A 20,861-nucleotide genomic window follows, 5' to 3' on the forward strand; every position below is an offset into this window, starting at 1 on the left:
AAAGACTAAAGGTTTTACAAATTAAAAACTAAAATGAATGTTAAAATTAAGTTTTAATGTGGGACAAAACAATTACTGTGTATTTTCCCTATGAAACTAAGCCTTGACATCCTTCATTGCATGATATTTCTCAAACCACAGTCCAGCACAAAGACCCGGCTGATTTTCACGTGTTTCCAAAAAATTTGCTTCTTTTTCTGACCCCTCTTGCACTGCGGACACTGCAGACAATGCAGCCTGTAGTATTACTGATATCAAGAGGTTAAATGAGATGAAGTTTTCTATTTAATCTCTTCTTTCACATCTGATGGCCGGTCTCTTTTATTGACATTTCTTACATGTCCCACCAACTGTTTGACAAGCTTCCTGAAGGTTCTTTGTTTAACTTTCTTGTTTTGAGATTATTTTGTGCATTAAAAATCGCTGCTTCCTCTAGCCAGAAACAAACTTGTTTCCATTTGATCGGTTTTCTTATTAACACATAGGTCGATATGTTGGTTGGCTATAGTGACACCTTCCATAGATTCAGTAAATCTTGAAACTGAAAGTAAACTGGAAATTTTTAATTTGGAAAACCTGGAATCATTCTTGAATTTAATTTTATGAGACAATTGACACCCTTTTAAATAGTAATTGTTTATTTGTAAATCTATTGTTGAACCAAGATGAATTGGACCTTTCCTTAGCCATCACAGAGGGTTTGACTATCGACCCTTTCTCATCAATTGGTGTATGGGGCTGAAGGTTATTGATGGCTACGCAGTAGATGATATCGAAAGGTTGGTGAAATGATCTTGGTTTTATAGTGAATCTTCTGGCCAATATAAGGGTTTCTTAACACTTTTGTATTTTTTTAATATTACACATTCAAATTTTGTATCTCCTTAGTAAGGAAAAACAACTTATTGCTTGATTTGGTCTCCATTAGCATTTAATTTATCTTGAGTATTTTTGGCTCAACAAGTCTATCACTAATCCAATCTAGAATTTTAAGTTTGCAAAAACAAGGGTTTTAAAGTTATTAAACATTTATTTCATCAAAAGAATTTATTCTGTGGGGATTAAGAGTCCTTAGAGCCCAGCTAACGTGATCGACTTAGGCGCTGTCTCATGAACTCAACTAGAGAACTACACTTGGCGGTGGCGCTTTCTCTTGGCCAACTAGAGAACGGCAAGTAGCCAAGTGGCGATTACGCTACACGCAGAACGGTTGTCGAGCGGAGCGGCATACCATAAGGGGATACTTGTGGGAAGGGTAGCACTGTGACATTTACTGATAAGTTTAAATGAACACAGAGGATACGCGTCCGGTAACCGGACGTGGATTAGGCGTCCGGTAACCAGACGTGGATTAGGCGTCCGGTAGGGGGTCCCGGAACGCCATTACCACAATGATACGATGTTCAGCCATCAGTGTTCGTGGTGTAGTGGATAGAGTGCTCGACTGATATGCGAGAGGTCCCCGGTTCGAAACCTATCGGTAACTTTAACTTTTTGTCACAGATTTTTCTTTGAATGTAATTCTTCTTAACTGTACATCTTTTGTTAGAATTTTTGGCATTTATAATTTTATGTTATGATGAGAATGGAACCTTCATTTGATTTTTTTCACTATCAGCAAGTTTGGTTGGTTAGGTTAGGTTATGACAGTAACTGCCGGACGCCTAATCCACGTCCGGTTACCGGACGCGTATCCTCTGCGTTAAATGAAATATAAATCGTTACACTATTATTTACAGTAAACATAATATTGAAAATTACTGTAAAATAATTAACAAACAATACACAAGAAGGCTACATAAATAAATCAAGCTTAATAATAATAATAATAATACTAATCTTTATTGCCATTTAGCAACATACGATTACAATAGACCCTTACCTAAATAAAGGACTGACTGTTAAGTCAGTCACACAAATATGACATCATGCCTAAATCTATATCATCTTATGAAGCACACGTGAGTGTAAACTTACTTGCATTAACCAAATTAGCTCTGAACTGTACATATTTAAAACATAATTAGGGGTCTGTGGTACAGAAATTTTAAGGTCGGTACGGTTCTGTACGGTACATTCTTTTACCTCGGTTTTCGGTACAAAATCGGTACGGTACGCGGTTACCATTATTATAACAGTTTTTTTCCCAGGATTGTTTTTGAAAGCCAATTATTAACGATAAAGAACCTACCTACCAAGTTAAGATGGTGAGTGGCCAACATAGTTAAGTTGTTTTAGTAAAAAAACGCAAGTAGCCTATATGAATAAATCAAGATGTAACCCAAGGTAAGTTACAAAGCTATGAAAACTCTATGCCCAAAGTTTAATAGTTTATTTGCATGTACAGTATTATTAATTTATTAGGCTACATCTATATATAGCGATGAGGTACACAATGAAAAATACAAGTTCATGTTAACAATGCTAATGAAATAAAATTACCTTGGGCTTGATCCTGGTAAAAACTTTGACCAGTGTTCTCTGCTTGCTTCGTTACATTTAAGAAGGCTGCCCAAACACTTGAGAGATTTCTTGATGATAAATCATCATTCTTTGTTGATTGTCCGGATGGAATTTGTGTGGCATCATTTGTTCTAAGTTCCATTTTGATGGTTTCCCTGGCCGCATTTTTAACACAGGGATCTAAAACCGGATCCTTAAATCTTGGGTCCATTGACATGCATAGCTGATCCGGTAGCACTTGATCAAACATTGGGAATCGAGCTGACATTGCCTGTAATAAAGGTTTTGCTATCATAATTCCAGTAGGAATGACCATGCTTCGTGTGGGTTTCTTATATGAGGATACTTCACATGTTGTGTCATACAATGGTTTTAAGATTTCCACGTATGCCTCTACCATGCCCCAATCATGTGAGGAAAGGTTTTCAACACAGCACTCTGGTCTTGAGAGAACCAAACACAGAGGCTCTCTGACTTTTAAAAGTCTCTCCATCATCAAATACTCGCTATTCCAGCGAGTTTCCACGTCTTGGATCAGCTCTAGCTTCGCTTGTCCTAGTTGATTTTGCTTCATATGTAGCGCAGCCTTTGCAGTGGGGCTGTGTTTAAAATGGCCCATAATGGATCTACATTTCTTAATAAGAGCCTCAAAACCACTTAGGTTTTTCTTGACATCTTTTATGACCAAATTCAATGTGTGGGCAAAACACAACAAATGCTCCATGCTATGGCTGTTTTCATGTTCCGTGCATTGTCAGTAACGCAGTATTTGTTTTGAACGTTTGCCAAGCCAAACAAAAACTTTTCATTTGCAGACCTTGGTCCATGAAATGGGCTGTGACAGCTAAAAAGGACAAGGTGGATTACAATGTCCACATATCTGTTTTCACTGATATTGATGTCGAGTTTTCCTCTGAAATTAATACCACTGGTTTTTTAGTTTCTGAGTACATCTGAGGCATCAGTGTCCTCGAGACTGTGGTTGAAGACGGAATAGTTAATTTAGTATCAGCAATATTTATTATTTCCCTTAGACCAGGCCCTTCGGTGATTGTAAAGGGATGAAGTCAATCGGCGACCCACTTTGATACAGCATTTCTTAACATTATATTTTTTGGATGCTGAGGACCATATTTTTTTTTTATTTGAAAAGGTGTAAATTTTAGCCATTTTGGGTGCAGGTATCTCCTTAATTACAAGAGTGAATGATTCACTTTTCTTTTTTTGTAAGTCCTTTTTCTAATTTCACGAAGGTTGAATGATGAGCTCTTTCCAAATGTTTCTGCATACCAGTAGTAGAGCCATATAGACATTTTATCACTTTGTTACAGCTTAAACATTTTGAATGAACTTAGTCAACTTTTGGGTAGTATTTCCAAATGGACGCCTTACCTTTAGATGGTTCAGTTATATGCCTAGAAGCTCTAGGAACGTCCTCAGTTGCAGCAGAAGTACCTGGTTGAGGCAATGGAGGATTGTCGATGTCAAGATTGTCAATGTCAAGATTGACGCTGTAAGACAGATTATCCGCTCTTTTCACTACAGCTCACTGTTATACTGATCCCTTGTGTTTTCTTCTAGCCTACGCCAATCATCTTCAGGTAACTGGAGGTTCTTCATATGGTTTGCAACCTTTCACTCATACACATCTGCATCTCAGTCAGGCTTTATACACAAGGGTCCATAATGTTCATCTTTGTTTTTAAGCGTGTTTGTGATCAAAGAACGCCTAGCTTTAGGTTTTTGATCTCTCGTTAGTCTTGCCAATAGAACGCATCTTCTAGCTCGTTCCTTGGATTGTTTGCCATACTTTCCCGGGCTGTTCTTGAACATTGTGTTCGTAAAGGTTATAGTAGGAGCGTCCTGAGTTGTGATGTACTACTGCTGCAGCACATCTAGCTTGATATGAACCTTCCAAGTAAAAGTTTACTCTTTTCCGTCCTATAGATTGGGCTACCGCAGCATTATAGTGCTTTACAACATTGCTATCAATATAAGGTGTATCAATATTGAATAAGGTGTCTGCTCTGATCGGCAAGCGCATCAACGGCAGCCATTACTTTTCGGTATTGTCCACACTGCCTCATAACTGGAACGTAATTTAATTCATCTGCTTCAGTCTTTTTGCAAAAGTAATTAAGTTCACTACAACATCGGTGTTCACCAAAAACATGGCTAGGCTCATTGATTATGTCTTCTCTCAACTGTTTAGCCTTTTTCTTCTATAGTGTCAATTCCTTTCTTCCTGTATTCAATAGCTTTGACAACAGCAGTACATAATCTCATGACTGATGAGGTCGCTTTGTCGGCGTTTTGATCTCAGACAGTTGTAGCTATTTCCTTTATTCTATTGCAAAAGTTGCGTAACAAATGATTCCTACATTCAATCTTTTCAACTTGATAGTTGTCATAAGGACGCACTTCCAAAATCCGTTGGTACGCACTGCTGCCTCCGTCCGCTACTAAATCTTTATACTTGACGCCATGCATATCTGCACTACAAATAAAGCCCTCCACAATTGCTGCCACCGCCATACTACTAGAATTTTTTAAATATCATATTTTTAATTTTTTTATATTTAAATATCATTAATTTTAGGGCAAATACTGTGTGGGCAGATGAAACACTTCAAAGAGTGAATTACAATGACGGTAGTACCACGACTATAGAGTAAACATGGTATGTCTCGGGGGAAAGTACATGACGTTTTATACAACAATTAATTCTATATCAATTAATAATTACTATGATTATTCACAATGATGCCAGAATTTCATTATGCAATGTGAAAGTAACTAAATGTTATTATACATCATTTTGAAGCTTATTTGATAATTAAGCTTGAGTCTTTTTGATAATTTTGATACCTTCAGCAAAGCTCTGCTACCTAAGGCTCTTAATATTTTTTTAATTTGTGTCTTCGTTAAAAGTTTTAACTTTTACTATGAATCTTAAGCAAAATCCCATTCAACCCTCCATTTCTTTTTTTTTAGCGAATTTCCCATATAGGGAATAAGCTATTACCGTAGTACTCATGGTAAGACCTGGACGCGGGACCGATTTTTTTTTTCGTTTTGAGGTCCCTAGAGGCCAAAAACACCATCCGTTCAAATTCATATATATATATATATATATATATTTATATATTTACTAGTGTCCTTGTTGCTCGAAATCGAACAATTGCTAAGTATTACAGGCGTTATTTTAAAACGAATAACAGTTATATTTTTTTATGACTATAAAAGATTTGACTCCAAGATTATGGAATACTCAAGATGTACATAACAGATCGATATAATAAACATTTCTTGTAAATATCTTAGCACTTTTCAAAAGCTGATTTTGATGTTCTATGACTTTCCTATGTTTCCATAGTTTGCAAATCGTCTCTTTCAATGATTACTAAGAAATGCAGCACAGTGTTAATTCAGTTTTCTTTTTAGTATATCAATTTATCCAGGCTCTCTTGTTTTTTCCCATTGTAATAATTACGCCAACCCAAATTCAAATAGTAACTATTTCATTTCAACCGAGTAAGTAAATGTTTGTGGCAAACTAACTGTTAAATTAGCAAACTTATTGACTGTTTACAATTAACATATGCTCTTTTTCTCACTTTTAATTTCTGTAAACAGCTGGAGTTTCATAACAATATTTGTTTCCCATGTTAATCTTATGGAGAAATACGAAACTTTAAAGGGCCCCAGGGCCTCACCCTCTAACTATTTCCCTAAAAAGAAAGTTTCCTGCACAACTTCACGTTACGCTCTTTCCAATGACACCAAGAACATGTAAATCGGTTCAGTAGTTTCGGAGGAGTAATTGTCACAAAAAACCTGCTTGCGTATTAAATAAGTACTAGTTGCTCTGCCCGTGCTTCGCTACGGGGTGAGAATGCAGAAAAGAATAATTTGGTTTTACTTTAAGATACTATACTTACCAGGAAACATATAGGCAAAGGCTCAATCGTACTTACTGATTATTTAAATGAATATCTCTTAATGTATACAGTACCATCATTTTATATAGTGTATATCATTTAAAATATATGCAAAAGTATAACTTATTGACCACATGTCACTAAGAAACAATTCTCCTTGTAAACAAATCAAATTAAATAGCAGAACAGCATTTCTGACAACAGCTGGAGTTTCATAACAATGTTTGTTTCCCATGTTAATCTTATGGAGAAATACGAAACTTTAAAGGGCCCCAGGACCTCACTCTCTAATTATTTCCCTATGAAAAAAGTTTCCTGCACAACTTCACGTTACGCTCTTTCCAATGACACCAAAAACATGTCAATCGGTTCAGTAGTTTCGGAGGAGTAATTGTCACAAAAAATCTGCTTGCGTATTAAATAAGTATAGATATATATATATATATATATATACATGTGTCCGTCAGCACGATAACTCGAGCAAAAATGATCCGATTTTGATGAAATTTGGTACAAACGTGTAAACGTACGTTTATTCGAACGAGTTCGCGATCCAGCATGATCGGACCATGGGAACAGGGGTTTAAGGGGGGTTTTATGGGGTAAAAATAGGTTTTTCCCATTTTTGACCCAAAAAACATAAAATTTAGCAATTTCTTTCCAAACCATTTTGCAGAGCTTAAAAAAACAAATAATTTAGTATATTGAAGCGTTATTATGCGCCTAAGGGTTACGGAGAAAATTGTAAATTTAAAATTTAGAATAAGTAAACTGTTGTTGTTTGCTTGTTTGTGAACATATTTTGATCAAATTTGGAAAATGTTTTTATTTCTTACTAACTATTCACATTTTACAAAAAAAAAAAAAAAACAGTTTTACCCTCCCTGATGCAGCAAACCTAAGTACTTGTTAAACTAATCTATATAATTAATACGCTACATGAAACTTTGTCGGTTGAACTCCTCCGCCATTTCTTAACCGATTTTATCCATTGACGTCTCATTGGAAAGAGCGTGTCGTGTAGATTTGCAAACTGGCCTTACATTTTTGAAAAAGTCCCTCGGGTTCTGCCCCAGTGGCTTTGAAAGTTCCCATGTTATCTTTATGAAGAACATAATTGTTTACATTTTGATCAGCTGTATAATTTAATTGCTGTTATTTATTTTTCAATTCAATGAAACGCATTGAGTACATTTGTTTACTATTTGAGTTTGTGTAAACATAACCCCCAAGACGGATCGTCTTAGTGTGGTTTTATCTTAAATTTGTGTATTTATAGTTGTTTTGTGTCGCTCTGACGGATCGTGTTAGCATGATTGTTACTTAAATTTGTACATTTATCGTTGTTTTGTGTAGCTATAATTTGTTCATTTATTGTTTTTTTTTCCCCTTTTAAATGCCTCCGACGTGACGACAACGGAGGCGTAATCGTGATAACGACCGCAGCTACAGAACAGTGTCGCGTAAAGGCATAGTCAGCACCTGACCCTGGACAATCTCAACTAATAGGTTAAAAATGCGCCCTAACACTATCCCAAAACGATTTTTCGTTCTCAATTGGTCCTCTATCAATGACCTGTGTTGCTTGGACAGCGAGGCATTTAGAGAAGGAGAAAACCGGCCGGAATGCTTTAGGTTTATCAATAACGAAGATAAACATGGTCTGAGTACACACCGGTAATCTTTGAGTTGACTCTTTTAAACTTATTCTAAATATGACTGTTATTCGTTTTGAATTATTAACTCCTGTAGTACTTTACAATTGCTCGAATTCGAGCAACATGTACACTAGTTCTATTTAAATCAAGAATAAATGTTATATTTTTAAGTAGACATTTCAGTGTAAATCCAATCAGTCAAATGGAAATTCGCTTAGTCTGCAGGTTTGCTGCGGCGGGGGTATTATTAATCTTATTGTAAATTTTTTGAGGATTTGAAAATTGACCTTTACGTTAACAATAAATGTGATTCTTACATAGTACTATTAGTTTTTACGCAAAAACTACAGTTATTAAAAAAAATTCTTAATTTATCTTTTATCCTTTTACTGTTGGAGTTAAGCACCTCAAATAGGCATCATTCAATCCCCATTATCATGTGGGCTAGTTTGACGGATATTTTGTTTAACACTTATCACTGGGCACCCTGTATTTTCCATGATATTGCACCAATATTTGAACACACTATATGTTTCAAAACTGAAATAGTTTTCATTTAAAGATAACCTCTCAAAACTACTTCTAGCCCGTTTTCAATTTAAATTGCTAATGTAAACGCAGCTGTTTAGTAAGTGATTGAATCGTTTCGTCTATTACGATTGTGTTAGTGTAAATGATACTATCGATATGTTGAACTATTTACAATAAGGCAACAATTAACTATCGATACATACTTTCGATACAAGCATTATTGTTAACAATCAAAATTTACATCTGAGTTGACAACAGCTGATTTTTACTTCCTAGGCGCTAAAAATGCTTTTTACTCCCTAGAGAGTAAAACCATTGACTATTTGATAGGCATGTAGGGAAATAAGTCCCTAAAAAGCTCAAAATGCAAAACAACTTGATTTAATATTCAAACAAACTAAGATACAAATTATTTATTTGTCAAAGTCTCTCTGCTGCTTTTGTTGTTGTTATCTATATATACAAGAGGTTCTACCCACGAATTCACGGGTGTACAGAAGCCACCATTAAATTAATTTAATCAACTTTGACTTTATATTTCATTTAAAGACCCCAAGTTCGAGAAATTGTCATCTGAAAGGATGTTAAAAGCAGTGGAACCTTCATACCTTACATCCTTGGGTGGGTACAGTGGTACCTGAACTCGCCGCTCTCTTTCACGACGTCTTTAATACTTTATCACTTTTCAATGAAATGGCGAACTGTTAAAGATCGGTGACAACCTCTTGGATCAAACAACATACATGGTTTCTTAATCTTATATTCATCGTGTTTCGAACACCTTTCATCACTCACTTGTATCAAACAGCTAGAAATGGCTTCACTGTCCATTCACCGCACCTCTTTTAAGAACATAAAAGTAAATAATAAAATAAGTAAACAAAAATGTAAACAAACAAACTATATTGTCAATTACATTGGCCAGCTGTTGTTCACTAAATTAATCGAATAACGTTAACTTCCAAAACATGCAAGGTGTAGCCCTTGGAAATCAGCCTGTGGGGCAGAGTTGCCCTTAGGGAGTTCGTCCATATCAATACTTTTCGGCAAATCTACACACTCTAAGCTTCATTTTGATATGCTATATGCCTATATTTTTATTTTGTAAATGGCCTTAACCGTTTACATAAAATTTGATTGTATCACTTTAATAATATAATAGATGTAAAACCCAATGTTTGTCCTTTATGCTACTAAACTACCATCCGATCGTGATGAAACTTTAGGGAAGTAATTTTTTATGAGAAAAGAATGTAGTTGTGTGAGCCAGTCCACAGAATGCGATAGTATCTAAAATTATATTTTTTACCTTATTTTTCGTTGCTGACCAGGTTGATGGCACAGTTGCTATAACTCATCATAAGTCATTCCCTAAGTTTGACGTAGTTTAAAAGAATGCATATTCGGCAGAATTTACTAATTTAGATCAGCACAATCTGTAGGTGGCTCACATCAACTACGACGATTTTGATAAAAAAGTTGGCAAAAAATTTAACATGGGGATGGAATGTCTAAAAGGTAAAACGCTACTTTGGACTCACAACAAATGCATTTCAAACGGCTACTTTGCTGCAGTATAACAAAGAACTATTGCATTTCAAACGGCTACTTTGCTGCAGTATAACAAAGAACTATTGCATTTCAAACGGCTGCTTTGCTGCAGTATAACAAAGAACTATTTATTACCTTCCCATTGTGAGAGTTTTTTTTTTAATTTTGAATTTATTCTTTTTTTAAATAATTCCTGTAATACTTTGATTGTTGCAATTGTTCAGGGCCGGACTTAGGACTTCAGAGGCCCGGGCAAATTTGCCAATGGGGCCCCCAGTATGAACATACGAGAATATACAGAAACAATATGACGCCTATTATATGCACACTAATTTTAATTAGCAATGTAAAGGTGAAATAATATGTAAACCGGTTAGAATAGTTTGCTGTATTTTGCATAAACTAATTTTACGTAATATTTTTAGTCTAAAACTATATAGCTACCTTGTAGCGTGTTATAGTTTCTTCTAGTTGTAACTGTATTTTTTATTAAAATGTAATATACCTTACAGTTACCTTACAAATTTTTTTTGCAATACATTAAAATATAATGTCCTTTGTAACAAATAATTAAAACTATAGATAAAATAAAAACAAAATAAAACATACTTTTAAAAGGTTTAATTTAAATTTAGTTTTTACTGTAATAAACATTGTATTTGGAGCTTAAATGAAAAAAAACGAATAAATAATAACTAACATTAATTGATGGAATAAGCTATATTCAAACACCTTTTTAAGTAAAAAATAATGCATAAACTTTTAAGGCTTTAATTTTTTTATAACTTACTACTATAATTTTACTAACAAACCTTTTAATATCTTTGTAAGGTAGCCTACAAGTCAAAACAAGTTTAGAGTTTGCTTTTTATAGACAATAGACAATTAATCTTTATTTACACATTCATTATGAATAGTAGTAGCGTCAATTTACAATTTTTTCTTAATGTGTGGTTGAGGTGTTGTTTAGTCAAAGACCTGTTGATGGTATTCTTTTAAGGAATAGAAAGGTTGATTATTGATTATTGATTATTGATTTATTGAGCCATTGATGCAAAGCTGGTTTGAGGTCATCTTCTGACTTGCTTCTTAGATCTGGAGGTAGCCTGTTGTAGATTTTCATTCCTGCGTATGAAGGTTTCTTTTCAAACTGTGACGTGCGATGTTGTGGAAGGTTGTACTGCATGGTGTTTCTCAGGTTGTGTTGGTGCATTTCGCCACGCCTTGTAGGGTTATTTCTTACTGCAAATAACACAACTTCCTGGATGTAGAGTGCTACAAGGGTAAGTACTTTGAGTGACCTGAATGCTTCCCTGCAGCTGTCGAGTCTGTGGAGTCCTGCAGTTATTCTGACTGCCTTTTTTTTGTTTTCTGAGAACTCTTTGCATGTTAGTGGCAGAGGTTCCACCCCATGCTACAAGTCCATATCTCATATGCGACTCAAAAAGTGCAAAGTATGCTACTTTTGTTGTCATGTCATCTGTTGCATTTTTTATATGTTTAAGAGCATAGATGGTTGAACTTAATTTTTTACATATATTGTCCACATGAGGGGTCCAGGTTGAATTCTTGTCGAGTGTGATGCCCAAAAACTTAGCTTTATCTTCCACTTCTACATCTGGGAGTCGTGGCACTTCTTGAGATTTACGGCCAAAAGCTATTTGAGTTGTTTTAGACGTGTTTACTGCGAGATCATTGTTATAGCAGTATTTGTAGGCCATACTGAGTGACACACAGGATTTTACTTCTAGATTTTCAGCTAGTGGTTCATTAAACACTAAGGTTGTGTCATCAGCATACATAAGAGTAAGGCAGGCGTCTCCTATTTGTTGCGGCAAATGGTTGGTAAAAAGAATAAACAGTACCGGACCCATAACTGACCCATGGGGAACCCCTCGATTTATTGGTTGAAAATTTGATCTTGCTTTTCTTATTAGGCTGTTATCTCTGTGCCTTAGTTCTACAAACTGACTCCTGTCTGTAAGGTAGCTTTGGAACCATTCTCTTACTATCCCTGATACCCCCAGGGAATCCAGCTTTTTAATGATTAGCTGGTGGTCAAGGCAGTCAAATACCTTACTGAAATCAAGAAAGATTCCTGTTGTTAGATTTCCTTCATCTAGGCTGTCAATCAGGGACTCAACCATCTGAATTATTGCTGTTGTTGTGGATTTCCCTTTTGTAAATCCATGTTGCAGGTTGTTTAGTAGGTTGTGATTTGTGCAGTGGTCTAAAAGTCTTTTTAAAACAACTTTTTCGTATATTTTGGAGAAGGTGGAAATGAGGGAAATTGGTCTGTAGTTGCTTGCTTCTAATGTGCTACCTTTTTTAAATTTCAGGTATACTTTAGTTATTTTAAGTAGTGAAGGAAAGATGCCTTGTTTTAGGGACTTATTTATCAAATCAGCCAATGGTAGTGCTAGTTCATTGCAGCAATGCTTAAGTATTTTTGACGAGATTTCATCAATTCCAGACGAGTTTTTTGCTTTAAGTTTGTTTATAATCATTTTAACTTCCTTCTCGTCTGTGCTTTGAAAGGAGGAAAACGGTGGACCTGTTTGAGTTACGTCAGAAGTTTGAGCTGTGTTCTTTACGTGTTTTAGCGAATTTCCCATATAGGGAATACCATTACCATTACCATTACCAACTGGCGATCGTTGACCAGATGTCTGGATTGATCTTGTCAAATAAAATTTACTTTTAAGAATTAATAAACTAATATTTACAGTATTTACACTACATGGCGGCCGGATTCAACTCAAAAGTCCATTGCAGTAGTAAAGTATTCCTCAATGGAATAAAAACACTTCCTACTCAGCCATTGTTTTAGTTTGGTTTTAAAAGGTTCAAGAAGGAGTTCTTTAATGTGAAGGGGCAGTCTATTGTAGAGCTTGTGTGCTAACACTGGAAAGCAGTCCTTGGTCTTTGATAACCTACACCTCGGGACATCCACATTCCTTGCAGAGCGCAGGTTGTAATTGTGGAGTTGGTCTCGTGTAATATGAGGGAGCCTAGGGTCAGTTTTCAAGAGAAGGAGGCAGTCTAGAATGTATTGGCTATGTATCGTGAGAATGCCGAGCTGTTCAAAAAGTGGTCTGGCATGATCTCGTCTACCACTCGAAGATAAAATTCTAACAGCAGTCTTCTGCATAATCAGAGCTCTAGTAGTGTTCGGAGCATGGCCCCATAAGACCAAGCCATAGCTTAAATGGCAATGAAACAAACCAAAATAGGCTAGTTTAAGATAGTCAGACGTCACCTGGGATTTTAGTTTCCTTAAAAGACAATTGACTCGAGATAACTTTTTGCAAATTACATCAATATGCTAACATAATAATCTACAACAACAACAATTATTTATTATCAATCTACAACAATAATTACATAATAAGCTATTACCGTAGTACTCATGGTAAGACCTGGACGCGGGACCGATTTTTTTTTTCGCTTTGAGGTCCCTAGAGGCCAAAAACACCATCCGTTCAAATTCATATATATATATATATATATGTGTCCGTCAGCGCGATAACTCGAGCAAAAATGATCCGATTTTGATGAAATTTGGTACAAACGTGTAAACGTACGTTTATTTGAACGAGTTCGCGATCCAGCATGATCGGACCATGGGAACGGGGGTTTACGGGGGGTTTTATGGGGTAAAAATAGGTTTTTCCCATTTTTGACCCAAAAAAACATAAAATTTAGCAATTTCTTTCCAAACCATTTTGTAGAGCTTAAAAAAACAAATAATTTAGTATATTGAAGCGTTATTATGCGCCTAATGGTTACGGAGAAAATTCCAAAAAATTGTAAATTTAAAATTCCCATGTTATTCTTATGGAGAATAAGTAAACTGTTGTTGTAGTTTGCTTGTTTGTGAACATATTTGATCAAATTTGGAAAATGTTTTTATTTCTTACTAACTATTCACATTTTACAAAAAAAAAAAAAAAAAAACAGTTTTACCCTCCCTGATGCAGCAAACCTAAGTACTTGTTAAACTAATTCTATTTAAATCAAGAATAAATGTTATATTTTTAAGTAGACATTTCAGTGTAAATCCAATCAGTCAAATGGAAATTCGCTTAGTCTGCAGGTTTGCTGCGGCGGGGGTATTTGTTTCTCTACTGTTTTTTCTCCTACTTGTGTAAAAAATGTATTCAAATGTTCTGCAACATGGGTCACATTACTTATGAGTTGGCCATCTACTTGAAGGGTTATTTCATTTAGGGATGTTTCCTTTTTGGACCACACTGTGTTTATTGTTTCCCAGATAGCTTTAGATTTATTTTCAGCTTTCATCAACTGGTCAGAGTTAACCTTTTTCCGCATTGTTTTCAAGTACAGGTCATAGTTCTTTTTATTTTCATTAGAAGTCCTTCTGTCATCTGGATTTCCCGTCACCTCAAACTTTCTTAGAGCTTTAAGAAATTTGGCTTCAAGTCTCACTGCTTATGGGTCCATAGAGAATTTTAGTTTATGTTTTCTTTGTGTTTTTATCTTCTTTTGGGGGCAGGCTGCATCCATAGCTACTCTCACTATGTTAATAAAAGTTTTAAAAGCTTCTTCGGCATTGTTTATTGAGGTAACACTAAGCCAGTTTTCTTGACTGAGAAGATACTTGAGGTCTTGCAGGTTTTTATTTTTTAGGCAGCGTCCAATTTGGGCTGGATAACTTGAGTTGATGTGTGAGTTGAAGTTTCTTCTGGAGTGAGTTGGTTTGTGTCCATATTTGTACATATCCAGTCAATGGAGGTTTGTGTTAGATTTGTTATATTCTTGAGTGTGGTAGATTGCGTGAAAATATAATAATAATATCTAAGTTCTTACCGTCAACGCAATCAGGAGTAATATTCCACTACGGCCGTTTCGGAGATGACTCCATCGTAAACTAAACCAACGTTTAGCAACCCGTCCCTTTAGTAGACAAAATTATTCAGTTGCGTACAGAACCAGTAATAGCCTCCAACATAAGCTGTCTGCTCCTCGACACAGGAATACACCATTGTTGGAAAAGCCAGGTGTTTACAAAAGTGTGGAGAATGTGACTCGTATTATATTGGACAGACTGGTAGGTGCTTTAAAACCAGATACAAAGAGCACATAAGCGCCATTAAGAAACCCAACCCTACTTCAAATTATGCCGAACATATTCAACAGTATTGCCATGATTATTCCGACATAAACAGTTTAGAAATACTACATATTGGCAATAAAAGTCACAAACTTAATTGCATCGAAAATTTCCATATCTACAGCAGTACAGCCAAAGAACCCAACTTAGTAATTAACTCCCAAACAAATTCAGCTGCCAATCCAATTTTTGAGAGAATAATGGAAATCAAACAGGAAAGTAATAATTTGAGTAGATAAGGTTGGCACACCGTGTTATCAGCTGTTCCAGTCATCCACGTAACTCCTGCAGTGACCAGGATTGAACAGTCGGTCGTCAGTTTTCAAGCCGTGCACGTGCTCTAAATGTTTTCGTGTATTCGTGTTTTCGTGTGTCCGTCCTGTACATATATGTGTATTATTTATTCTCCCCATGACGCAATGCAAATGAAGAAAACTCGTGTTAAATGTGACAAGACTATAGTTTAGTGTACCACTACGCACCTGACGATGGAGTCATCTCCGAAACGGCCGTAGTGGAATATTACTCCTGATTGCGTTGACGGTAAGAACTTAGATATTATTATTAGATTTGTTATTCTCGTAGGTGGAAGCTGTAGTCTCTGGATGTTGTGCATAGCAAGAGTTTCATTTAAGATAATGTTTTTCCTGTTTGGGTTACACAAATCAACGTTAATATCTCCCATGATGATAAGAGGGGAATTTTCAATTTTTGTTTCCTCAATTAGTTCTGTAAAGGTGTTTAATGATTCCTCAAGGTCTCCGTTTGGGGGTCTGTAGGTTCCCAGTACAAACAGATTTGAGTTCTTGAATTTTATTTTTATAAGAGCTGCTTCAAATAACAGTTCTTTACAGTACTTGGAAACATGTATACTGCCTTTACTAAGTCATTACAAAATGAATGGGCATTTCTCCAAAGAGTAACAGAGGGATTTAGTGAAGAATACGAAGATTTAAAAACTGCCATACATCGCCATTTCACTCCCAACCTTTTTGAACAAGAGATTTCTGAACTTGAACATGACTTGTTCTCTCTCCCTACTCGTTTTGGAGGCTTAAATATTCAGGACCCGACAAAGAACGATGGTATTTCATTTGAAGCATCAAAACAATGCACAGAAAAATTAATATTAGCCATTAAAAATGGACAACCATTAAAGATTAATGATCATGTATCAACACTACAAGATGTAATAAAGAAGAGAAAACTAGAAAAAGACATGTTGGCTAAAGCAAATAATGAACGAATTATGGAATTACTTCCTGAAAGTCAAAAGAAGCCAATACTTAGAATTGTAGCAGGGAATACTAGCCAATGGTTAACTGTGACACCATGTGCATCTGATCATACGGATTTGTCCCCGGATCAATTCAGAGATGCTTTGTCAATTCGCTATGGCCGCACACTAAGAAATTTACCAGTACGATGTGATGGTTGTGATCAACCTATGAATCTAACACATGCATTAAATTGTAAAAAAGGAGGATTGATCAAACATGGGCATGATCAACATCGAGACCACTGTGCTGCGATAGCAAATATGGCCTGGAAAGGGGTTGAAGTCGAGCCTATTATGAGAGAAGCTGACCCTGCAAACAATGTGCCTGCTTTAAAAGCTGATTTTAAAGTTAATGGTATTTGGGAGGCTGAGAGAGTAGCGTTTTTTGATAATCGCATTGTTAATGCTGACGCTCCCTCTTACGCCAACCAAGAATGGGGAACAATATCTCGAAACCATGCCGTTCAGAAACACAATAAATATGACAAAGCAGCCGAAGACATCAGAGGAAGCTTCACACCATTAATATGTTCCACGGAAGGAGTCCCCCACAAAGAATATGAAGCGTTTCAGAGGAGAACAAGCGAAGCCCTGGCTGTAAAATGGAGAAAACCATACTCCCAAATTATCGGATGGTTGAGGATCCAAAGCCAGCTTTCCATCATTCGAGCAGTTTCGCTAAGGCTACGGGGAACTAGACGAAAAATTCGAAGCATTCAATTTGAAGATGGTGCCGCAATTCCCCCATTGCTCTATTGAGCTTTCATTTTATTTTTTTAAACATTTATATTTGATTGAAAATCATAGTCATATGTTGAATTGTTTGAAATGTATAAATAAAGTTTTTCTTGTTCAATTTTCTATGGCTACTATGCTGCTCTCAAGGCTTTCTTTTACAAGAATGCAAACACCTCCCTTTCTGTGTTCTATTCTACTATAGTGAGCCTTGAGGCAGAATCCAGTAGCTATGACGGTGCTACTTATTGTCTCAGGTTTCAGTCCGTGTTCTGTCAGAATTACTATGTCAGGTTTGGTTTCTTCTAAAAGGTGCTGTAGTCTATTTATTTTATTTGAGACTTCCTGTGTATTTTGGTGCAGCAGGATGAGTTTGTAGTTTACATCCTGACTCAATTGTCTAAAAAACAGTCAGGTTGCGTGTCTCTTGTCCCTGCTGATTTTTGCAGTTTTCTTAAAGTAAAATCAGGCTGCGTTGGAATAATCTTAGAAGGTGAGGAAAAAACAAAGTTATTATCCTGTAGCGATGCAGCCTCCCTTTTACTAAATATCCATAATGCTTCTTCATATGTTCTGAATAAAATCCTATATTTTTTACAAAGAAATCATTGTAATCCTCGTCTTTGCTCTTTGGCTTAGCATTTAGGGGTGGAAATTTATTTTTATTTTTAGTCTCTTTCAGGCTTTCTTGAGCTTTTACTGTTTGTGACACTTGTGACAGTTTTTGTGGCGGGGTTTGGCTGGTTCCCCCTGTTGATACTTGTTCCGTTGAGGTCTCAGATGACAGTTTTTTCGTAGGAGTTTGTCTGACTCTCCCTGTTGTAGTCTCGGTTGGCAGTTTTTTAGTAGGAGTTTGTCTGACTCTCCCTGTTGTAGTCTCGGTTGGCAGTTTTTTAGTAGGAGTTTGTCTGACTCTCCCTGTTGTAGTCTCGGTTGGCAGTTTTTTAGTAGGAGTTTGTCGGACTCTCCCGGTTGTTGTTTCAGTTTGCAGTTTTTTCGTTGGAGTTTGTCTGGCTCTCCACGTTGTATTTTTGAAGTTTTTGCTGGTTCTTTCTCGGCAGTTATTAGCAAGTGTGTGATTTGTTTGTTCTAGGTATTTTGCATTTTGCAGGGATACGCTGAATATGTTAGTTCTGTTATGATTTCTTTGAGCCCTTTTATTTTTTAATGAACTTGGTGTTGGAATGGAAGGATTTGTACGAGTTGTCGGAGAAATGGTGTTAGAAATCTCTTTGTTCATCTGCATTTTCAGGGTGTTAATGACGTGTTCCATTTGATTTTGTTTCATTTTAATTTGAGCAAGTTCAGCTAAGAGGAAAGGACTGTGACCAGCTATACATTGATGGGTCTGGGCTACAGCAGGGTTTGTACTAACCAGATTTTCCTCTTTTTCATCCAGCTTAGCTTCATTGTGTTTTTGTGTCAGATCTTTTATGTTCTGTTTAAGTTGTTGAGTTTCTTGTTCATATTCTTTTAATGTGTCTTCTTTTTCCTTGTCCAATTCTTCAAATGTGTGCTCTAAGTCTCTGCGAAGCATCTTCTCATTGTCGAGCTGTTTTTCAAGATTATTGATGGTTTCCACTAACGAGTTGTTTTACATTAACAATCTTTCATTTTGGTCTAATAGTGTGTCTATTTTTTCTTCCCAAGCTGCTGCTTCATTTCCATTTTTTATTTTTGTTACTTGAAAAGACAGTTTGGCATTTTCGAGACTCAGCTTGTGTACATCCTCTATAAGTTTATTGTTTTCTTCAAGGAGAGCATTTCTAACCTCCGCTGCTAGGTTAAGAGAAGTTTCCAAATCATTCTCTTCTGTATCAAAATTCTGTACAATGTTTTGAAAATCGTCCATGGTAAGATTTAAATTGTTTAACATAGATTCGGGCTTGTTAATTGAGGTATGAAGTTGAGTGATGCAGCTAAACAAGGTGTCCTCTGAGGTTTGGCATTCAGAGCAATGCTTATCATCAGTTTTGCTTTATATCTTTGTAAAAAGCCATTTCTGCTTCTTTTAGGGCTGCATTAAAATATTTATTTTTGAAATTGTCTTGTTTAGGTTTAGGTTTACCATATATTGCTTTGTTTTCTGAGTAAAGACATACATCACTTTCCTTTATTTTAGCTGTTTTATCATCTCCAAAAAAAGAAACAGTATACTGTGGTTGTCTATCATCTTTCTTTGGAACAGTCTCCTTTATTTCTGTAGGCCAGAAACTGTAGCCTTTTATCTTTGCAAAAACTAAATCACCTGTTTTATATATAATTCTACCTCAGTTGGAGAGGCCAGTTGTCTGAACACACAACTGTTGTTGACCAGCAGTGTGCTATATATGTTTGTCTGCTAGCTATGACGTTAGTTACAGAGTCAGCAGTGTTGACGTCTACCAGCTGTGTCGTCAGATTGTGTCGTCAGCAGTGTTATTGCCTCAGTCTGTGTCACCTAGTTTGGCTGTGACGTATAGTGATGAGTTGGAATTATGTTGAAGCCTAGTATTGCCTGACTGGCAGTTTATTGAATTTACAAATGAGATGGTTTATCTTGAATTTTAGTGCTAAAATTAGATTTGTTATATTTCTTTTCCTTTAAAAGAGTGATTTGAACATGCTTGGTATTCTTATAAATAATTCCTTTATAATTCCATTAGAAATTGGTAGGTCATCACAAGGTGAGTTGCTTATAGTGTTGATTTTTCTTAGTTTCATTGAGATACATATTTCAAAAATGTGTGAATTTAACTTACATAAGTTTTAGAGGTTTTGTAGCACATTTAATGGATCTTTTGTTGGTTTAACCCACTTAAACTGCACTAAACTGGTGGAGCACTTTCACAGAATGTGTTGGTTGTCCGCCATCTTGGTTTGGCAAAGATTAATAATTATAATGTTTAGAACATAGTTATTTCTATTTGTCCTATAAATGTCACTTCCCACTCTGATACGAGTGATACGTTGGCCTAGCAATTAAAACTCTTTTTCCCTGCATTTCTTGGCTGCAAAATCCTCAATCACCTTTTCTAAATCAAGTCGCCGCAAAAATGTCATTTTCTATATGCTAGTTCAATCTTTCCTGCTTCATTGTGTTTCTTAAATAATTTTTAACATGTTTCAATTTGGAAAATGTTTGTTCTGCTGACGCATTTGAGACCAGCATACATAAAAATATTCTTAAAATAATTTCAATGTTGGGAAAAACTGAGAAAAGTCTATTGTCAAGTAAATATTTATATATCGTCTTTAAATTGAGTTTTCGTGATGACGTCGCTGGTAGTAAATCTAATTCATCTTCTTCATTGGTCCGTTTCAAGTGATTTTCCTGGCTTAAAGCAAATACATTTCGTACTTCAGGTATTGGGTTTGGGTCGTCAACATCCATTTCTTCTTCTCTGCGATCTTCCTGACCTGGTTAAACAGTTCTGTGTTCGAGTCAGTTTCGTCTTTTTCATCTTCACTTTCATTTTCATTATTGGTTTTCAAGAGCAACTGTTCCAAATCTTGATCCTCTGCTAAAAAGCATTTGAGATGTATGCACTCTTCTAATAGTTCATTGCTACTTATATCGTTTTCATATT

General features: G+C 35.9%; 1 protein-coding gene across 2 annotated transcripts in view; it reads left to right on the forward strand.

Annotated features, from left to right (window-relative positions):
• The window catches only part of LOC128986886 (leucine-rich repeat and IQ domain-containing protein 1), a 50,609-nt gene that overhangs the window by 12,278 nt on the left and 17,470 nt on the right, over positions 1–20,861 (forward strand). For both annotated transcript variants that reach the window (XM_054407480.1, XM_054407481.1), the window contains exon 6: positions 696–779. In XM_054407480.1, coding sequence (XP_054263455.1) covers positions 696–779 — 84 coding nt within the window. The remainder of the gene's footprint in view (positions 1–695; positions 780–20,861) is intronic.

The sequence above is a fragment of the Macrosteles quadrilineatus genome, unplaced genomic scaffold (assembly GCF_028750875.1).
Source record: "Macrosteles quadrilineatus isolate MER2022 unplaced genomic scaffold, UCM_ALF_1.0 Scaffold_2__2_contigs__length_208266976, whole genome shotgun sequence".
Taxonomy (NCBI): Eukaryota; Metazoa; Arthropoda; class Insecta; order Hemiptera; family Cicadellidae; genus Macrosteles; species Macrosteles quadrilineatus.